A 7,292-nucleotide genomic window follows, 5' to 3' on the forward strand; every position below is an offset into this window, starting at 1 on the left:
TTTATAGCGCGGTCGGCACGACGTAGGTATTATATTACAATACTACAAGTACTTACTAAAAATGCCCATAACTTTTTTGTTTGTGAACCGATCGGGGAGTTTGGACCGGCGTTGGATAGGTGGGGACGTGCAACATTTTTTGGACACCCCCACATCCCCCCTCCGACGAAAATTGGGGGTAATTTACGGAGCAAGGTATTTTTGAGCAGACAGGCTTTTTGGCCAGTGTGGTATGGAGTTTTCGGCTATTTGGGCCAAGGCCTTTCAAACGGCCCCTGGCACTCCGGGGCCCAAGTACCGCACTGCGAAAATAGCATATTAGCTGTATATATACCAGTGACGCAAAAATGTGCATTTTTTGACATTGTGGCTAAAAATGCACAGTATATGGAGCGTCACTGGTCGGACTACCGTCCTCCGTGATATTCGGGGAAAAAAGTATGCGGGATTTCTTTTCGGGAAATTGTCTTCCCGAAAAGTGGCATTTTCGGGATTCAGTTTCGAGAAAAAAATCTTTCGGGAAAAAGTATTTTCGGGAAATGGTGCGGCAATCATCATACCTTTCGAAGAAAATGTCCCATTCGTCGCTTTCTGGTTGAACGTCGATCATCAATGCAGTGTTGGGGCGAATATTGACACCTTTTTCGACACGACGTGTAGAAAATCCGTTTTTTGACTAAATGATTTGTAAACGAACTGCAGTATGCTCAAACTGAAGTATTGCAATGTCGATGGTGAATTACTTGGATAATGTGCCTTCGAAAACGACAATCTGTTCGTCTGCAGTTTTTATGATCCGGAAATATCCATCAACTGGTGCGCAGATCAGAAGTTTGGTCTCGTCTGGGATTACGAAATTTTTTGAGCGTGCGTCATATATGTAAAACTTTACTTCGGATGTTCGAAAACCCAGCTGGAATTTCCACTGTGTGGCCGATGCCAAAACGCTTGTCCGCAGACTGTTCATTTTCACACAAATCTGTTCTGAATGCAAAATACGAATTTATTTTTTGCATACAAAAATATACCGATTACATTGCATTGGAAGTAGATTAAATCGTCATTCAGTTTGCTTAGAGCAAAAAGTTTACTTTCGCTTAAGTAGAAAAAATGATTTACCAAAATTGTCGCGGCGATTGAATTGTTGTATGGTTTGGTTCAACGCGGGAAATGTGCCGTAATAAACGGAATGTACTATCAGAAATCTATACAAGACAACAGAAAATATTATGAATTTTGTAAAACGAATTGCAATGATAATAAGAAAAACAAGAATAAAAGCGCATTGCTCACCTAATTTTTCTGGGAAAACAAATGTTTCGTATCGCTTCGCATCTTTTGCGTAAAACAACCACTATAAGGCGCACGGTAAATGTCAGTTGACAGCAAAACCAAATGAACATGCACATGGCAACACTTCACTGGAAAAATTCAAACAAATTTGTCAAACGATAAATAACAAATATGAACAAGTCAACCGAAGAATTGATAATTCTATAAAATATTTTATTATCGTCAATAAATTAAAGTACATTGCAATGTTTTTAAAATATTGATACATCATTGGGCACACACAGAGCATACTCTACTTCCCGAACAGCTTTTTTGTACCCTTTTCGATTCATCAATGGGACCATTTTGTTGAATTCGAAACGACTGATAGCATGCGATCTAAGAGGATTTCTGGAAAAGTGTATAGAATGAAATGGTTAGCTATTCAAAACGTCTTGTGTAGCTGTACATTAAAAAAAACTACAGTGCAATGATTACCTCTCCCCAGTTTCGAAGAACTCAACTGTGATAGTAGAACCATTGATATTTATGACTCTAACTGGCCAGGTTTGATAGCCCGACACGACTGCTAGAACTACCTCATTAACGACAAAACACTTTTCGAGAGCTTCCGAATCAATTCTCTCATTCAAAGTTAGGTTTTTCTTTTTTATTGGGTTTCTCTTCTGAATTTTCTTTGCTTCATTTGGAATGTTCTGAATCAAAAGAATATATATTACACATTGCAATGGAGTTAATTCAATTGGAAAACAACCCTAGGGGGATTTCTCACGAAAAAAATGAATGAATTCTTATAAATTTTGAAAAATTTCTTCAATTCGGTCCGATTCGATCAATTTTTGTCAATTCGTGTAAATAAATGTACATTTACACTGAACTTTTGAATTGTGCTTCAATGAAATTGTTCTGAAAGTGGGTTTTGGTGGATCTCAAGGATCGTTCAGAACTGCTCTCAGTTCTGGAAATGGATCTTCAGGATGGGCCAGGACAATGTCAAACCGGATCTGGTCCGGTTTCAGATTCAGATACTCAGGCGAACAATTTGACAACTGCTTGAATATCAAGACTGCTGATTGCAGTTTTGCTCTGCTCTCAGGAGTCAATCCACTCAAACGCTCACGATATTCAGTAACATGATCATTACGTTTTAATCCGTAAATGTATCGAATCTTGTCGTTATCAGCAACAAGATCACGGTGCACCTGGTTTTGGGTGCTGTGGGCGCCCCAGCCGTATGTTACCACATTTCCATAATCCATTATGGGATCTATCAGAGCTACAGCCATATCACGTTTGACGTAATTGGGTATAAATCGCTTAGTGTGATGAATGCGATTCAACACGCCATACACTTTTTGCAATTTACACTTGTCATGTTCTTGAAAAGTAAAGTTTTCGTCAAAAATAACACCAAGGTTCTTTATTGACTTACAGAATTCGATTTTTTCATCACCTAATTTCACTTCATTGATCATATCAAAATTCAACCGTCCCGTTTGATGCTTTGATCCAATTATCATTACTTTTGACTTTAAACTATTTATAATCATACCGCGACGTTTAAGAAAATCATTCAATTTGGCAAGGTTCGAGTTTATTTTATCGATACCGTCGTTAATTTTATCAAAATCTACTTCGATATGTGCTTGACAATCATCCGCGAACAAATGGCCTTTCATATTTTCAAACATATTAAGAGTATCATTGAAGTAAAGAGAGAAGAAAGTTTGGCCGAAATTACTACCTTGCAACACTCCATTATTAATTGAAACAAAGTTTGACTCTTGATCGCCGACTTTAACTTTTTGCTGAATGTTACTATAAATTGATTTAATTAATTTAACCGCGCTATTTGAAAAACCATACGATTTACAAACTTTTAAAAGAGCATCATGAGGAACTGACGGAAACGCGCTTTTAATATCAAGAGCTAGAAGAATTACTAATTTTTTACGACTCAATGACGATCTGATACTCTCCGATATGTTCAATAGTGAGGTGGTACAACTATGATTTTTTCTAAAACCAGATTGCCGTTCGTGAAGAATAGCATTTGATTCTATATAACCAGTGACCTGGCTATTCAATAGAATCGCGAAAATCTTGGGGATGACTGAGATTATGCTGATTGGTCTGTATTTTCTCCAATTGTGTTAACCGGTTTGAAAATCCGGTTTGTTTGAGGTTAAGTTAATATATGATGAGAATTGCAGAATTCAATACTGTCAAATCACAAGTAAATCTAGTACTACAGTTAAATCAATGTCAAATAAACATTCAGTGTTTTCCACTTTTTACAATATTCCATAAATATTAGTCCTGAAAAGCGTTATTTTGTTTAAATTATTTCAAAAATGAACGCTGAAAAATATTTCCAGACTCGAAATTTATACGAGATTCTTCAAATTACACCAAAAGCAAAAATTCAAGAAGGTATGGTTTTATTGTAGTGCTTTTTGCATCTAATAATGATTTTGCATTCAAACTATTTAGTGAATTCACACTCAATCATATGTTGTATGTGTTCCCATTGCAGTGAAAAAGAGCTATTATAAATTGGCTCGGATTTTCCATCCAGACCGTGCAGCTGATTTTGAAAAGAACGAAGCTTGCGAGAAATTAAACATCATTCACAACGCCTATTCGATCCTCTCTGATCCAATGAAAAAACGAATGTATGATGAAGGCTCGAATATACTGTTTTCTAAAGTTACGATTGCGGCCCGATGGAAACATTATTTGAAGCCTGTTGATTTAGAAGACATCCAAACAGCTCGAAATGGATATCGCGGTTCAAATGCCGAAGAACTGGATCTAATTCGGGAATTTATTGCCGGAAATGGCAGCCTCACCCATTTATTGAACACGATTCCATTTATGCGTGTAGAGGATGAAGACTGAATCATAGAAATAATTAGAGACCTTATGAATCGAGCCAAGGTGCCAAGGATCACAATAAATAGGCTTAGAAAATAATATAAAATATCCATTGCAATGTAAAATAATTTCTTAAAGAAATAAAATTCAACACTCTCAAAAATCAGCCATATCTGTTATTAATATACCTTGTAGTAAACGCGTTTATAGTGTTTCACTGTAGTAGCAAAGTATCCTATTAAATTCCACTGTAGTATTACTACAAGAAAATTTAATAGGTAACACCGCTACTACAGTGAAACACTATGAACGCGTTTACTACAAGGTATATTAATAACAGATATGGCAGGATTTTCGAGAGTGAATATATGATCAAAACCAAACTGTTGTTATTATGGTTTCATGAAATGTGAACCAATTCAAACAGTCACACATTGGGTCTAAATATTTCTTTTACTTTAACACGTGTTAAGTCGATTTTAGTGATAAAATAACACTAGAACCTTTTCTGAAGTACTATTCCTACATTTATCACTATTTCGTAACTTATCACCGAAAATTGGTACTAACGGATGTATTTAAATACAAAAGCCTTTTAAAACAATATCAATTTTCAGAACAAATAAATGATATTTTTAATTTGGCTTAGAATTATTATTCAGGTTTGAAATCTAAGTTTTAAGTCTGCTAGAAGTTTCATTTATTCTTCACAAACTAATCATTCAATGCGTTCAAAATTTGTCCAGTTTAAAAATCTAACTTCTCAAACCTTTTGGAAGTTTTGAAAAAAATTCGGGAAATTTCAAGTTATTTTCAAGCCTAAGAAACTAATCCACGAAAAAATCTTATAAATTGAAAAAATATCAATTTTGGATCAGTATCAATAAGAATGCAGACACCAGAGACAGAATATTCGCGAAAAGTTCTCAAGTCTGCTAGAAGTTTCATTTATTTTTTTACAAATTTATCATTCAATGCGTTCAAAATTTGTCTAGGTTAGAAATCTAAGTTCTAAAAAAAAGTTTCTAAAAAATGAATTAAGCTTGGAAAAAATCAAAATTTTATTTCTTAATTAGATCTTGTTTTAAAAATAATTCGAAAATATCCAAGAAATTTTTTGTAGATATAAATAGCTGAAAGCATTTCAAACAAGTAAACAATGTTATTAAACAATAAAATATAATTGGAATTTGCAATCATCTACATGTATGTTAAAACACAATTTGACGTCATTTTTTCCATTTTAACACGAAATTCCACCATTAGCACCAAAATACGGAGATAACACGTATTAACTGCTTAGACATATTTACATTTCCATTGTTAAACTTGTACCGAAGTTATCACAAAAATCGACTTAACACGTGTTAAAGTAAAAGAAATATTTAGACCCATTGTGATATGATTTTAGTACAAAACCTATCAAAACTTGTTCATTGGTGTGCATACTCATTCTGCCTTAATTAATTTCGCACCATCATTTTTCACAATTATTTTTATTTTTTATTTTTATTTTTATTGATTTATAATGGTGTTGAAAACAGGAAAAAATCCCAATAACATTCTTCACCTATGAGTTCTGATCACATTTTTGTTGACTTTCAATTTTACATTTTCTAATTACTTTTTGGCAATATATTACTAATAGTAAAAAGCAAAAGAAAAAATAGTATAATTATTTAATTTAAAATTAATAAGTTGTAAAAAATAAGAATTGATTATAATTTTAAATTCGATTGCAAGTAAATGATGCAGTTAAAACATTGCCTTATTATATTGCTATTTGCATCATTTATTTTAATATTTCAACTTTGACTGAAGTTGCTCATTATTTTATTTTTAAACAGTTCATAGTTTGCATCAAGAATATTAGTTGCTTTGAATTTTCTTTCGTATAGTAACTGCGTTCTAGTCACAGGATTTCTGTGAAGCCCATAATCATTATTTGTAGGTTGAGGATTGAAAAGTATGTTCGATCTATTCGACCGTCGGCTTATTCTGAAGTACGGTCTAGAATGTGAGCAATAGTTCCGGTTGTGTACTAATTTATGTAGAAAGCATGCATCAAAGTATTCCCTTCTCATTTCCAGTTCTAACATATTTAAGCATTTGATGCGATTGGTATATGATTGAGGATTTTGTCTGAGTTTAAAGAAAACAATTCTAGTGTATTTCCTTTGAACTCTTTCAATTTTCTCTTTATGATTGATCTGATAGGGATTCCACACCGCAGTGTTGTATTCCAATCTAGATCTCACCAAAGAATTGTATAAATACTTTAGGCATGTCAGGTCCTGGAAATCGGCTGTTGCTCTCATTATGAATCCCAACATGCTGTTAGATTTTTTTACGATTGAGTTTATATGTTCATCGAATTTGAGTTTGTCATCAAAGATGACTCCCAGATCTTTGACAGAACTGCACTGAGTGAGCGGAGTGGTATTCATAGTATACAGCGGTTGAGATGGAACGGTTTTGTTTGAAAAGATCACCACGTGACATTTTTCAATGTTTAAAAGTAATTTGTTGACTACACTCCACTCGTGCAGTCTATCGATGTCGTTTTGAAGTCTGTCAGCATCTACTTGAGATTTTACTTTGATATAAATTTTTAGATCATCAGCGAATAGGAGAAACTCACATTTTAGGATATGACTAAGGTCATTGATGAAAATGTTGAATAAAATTGGTCTCAGAACTGAGCCCTGAGGAACCCCCGAAGTTGGTTCAAATGTTGCTGATTTATCACCATTGAAGGTGACATACATTCGCCTATTAGTAAGATATGATCTGAACCAGCCTATGAGTTTTGTGTCAATACCAAAGTTTGCCAGTTTAGACAAAAGAATTTCGTGGTCAACAGTATCGAATGCTTTGGAGAAATCGGTGTATGCGGCATGCACTTTACACTTTTCATCCAAGGCATCTGACACATAGCTTACGTACTCAATCAGATTTGTATTGGTTGACTTATTTCTCATAAACCCATGTTGCCTAGGTGTGATTTGATCTTCAACCATTGATATCAGGTGTAAGTTAACGATTTTTTCGAAGACAATAGCTATAGAATTAGACATACAAATTGGTCTATAGTTCGATACCAATGACTCATCACCTTTCTT

At 34.2% G+C, this 7,292-nt stretch overlaps 1 protein-coding gene across 1 annotated transcript; it reads left to right on the forward strand.

Moving 5' to 3' along the window:
• Window positions 1-3,647: 3,647 nt before the first annotated feature.
• On the forward strand, window positions 3,648-4,194 carry LOC129572608 (J domain-containing protein CG6693-like). Its single transcript, XM_055452612.1, has 2 exons — window positions 3,648-3,726; window positions 3,830-4,194. The coding sequence occupies exons 1-2, from the start codon at window positions 3,648-3,650 to the stop codon at window positions 4,192-4,194; spliced, it is 444 nt and encodes a 147-aa protein (XP_055308587.1).
• Window positions 4,195-7,292: the final 3,098 nt, after the last annotated feature.

The sequence above is a fragment of the Sitodiplosis mosellana genome, unplaced genomic scaffold, assembly GCF_009176505.1.
Source record: "Sitodiplosis mosellana isolate CC-2019 unplaced genomic scaffold, AAFC_SMos_1.0 Smas_scaffold_5276, whole genome shotgun sequence".
Lineage (NCBI taxonomy): Eukaryota > Metazoa > Arthropoda > Insecta > Diptera > Cecidomyiidae > Sitodiplosis > Sitodiplosis mosellana.

Bases quoted from the DNA above. Each gene is read 5' to 3' on its own strand.
- LOC129572608 (XM_055452612.1), top strand. From the start codon at position 3,648: ATGAACGCTGAAAAATATTTCCAGACTCGAAATTTATACGAGATTCTT. The intron at 3,727-3,829 runs GTATGGTTTTAT...TTCCCATTGCAG, and splicing joins AAAAGCAAAAATTCAAGAAG to TGAAAAAGAGCTATTATAAA.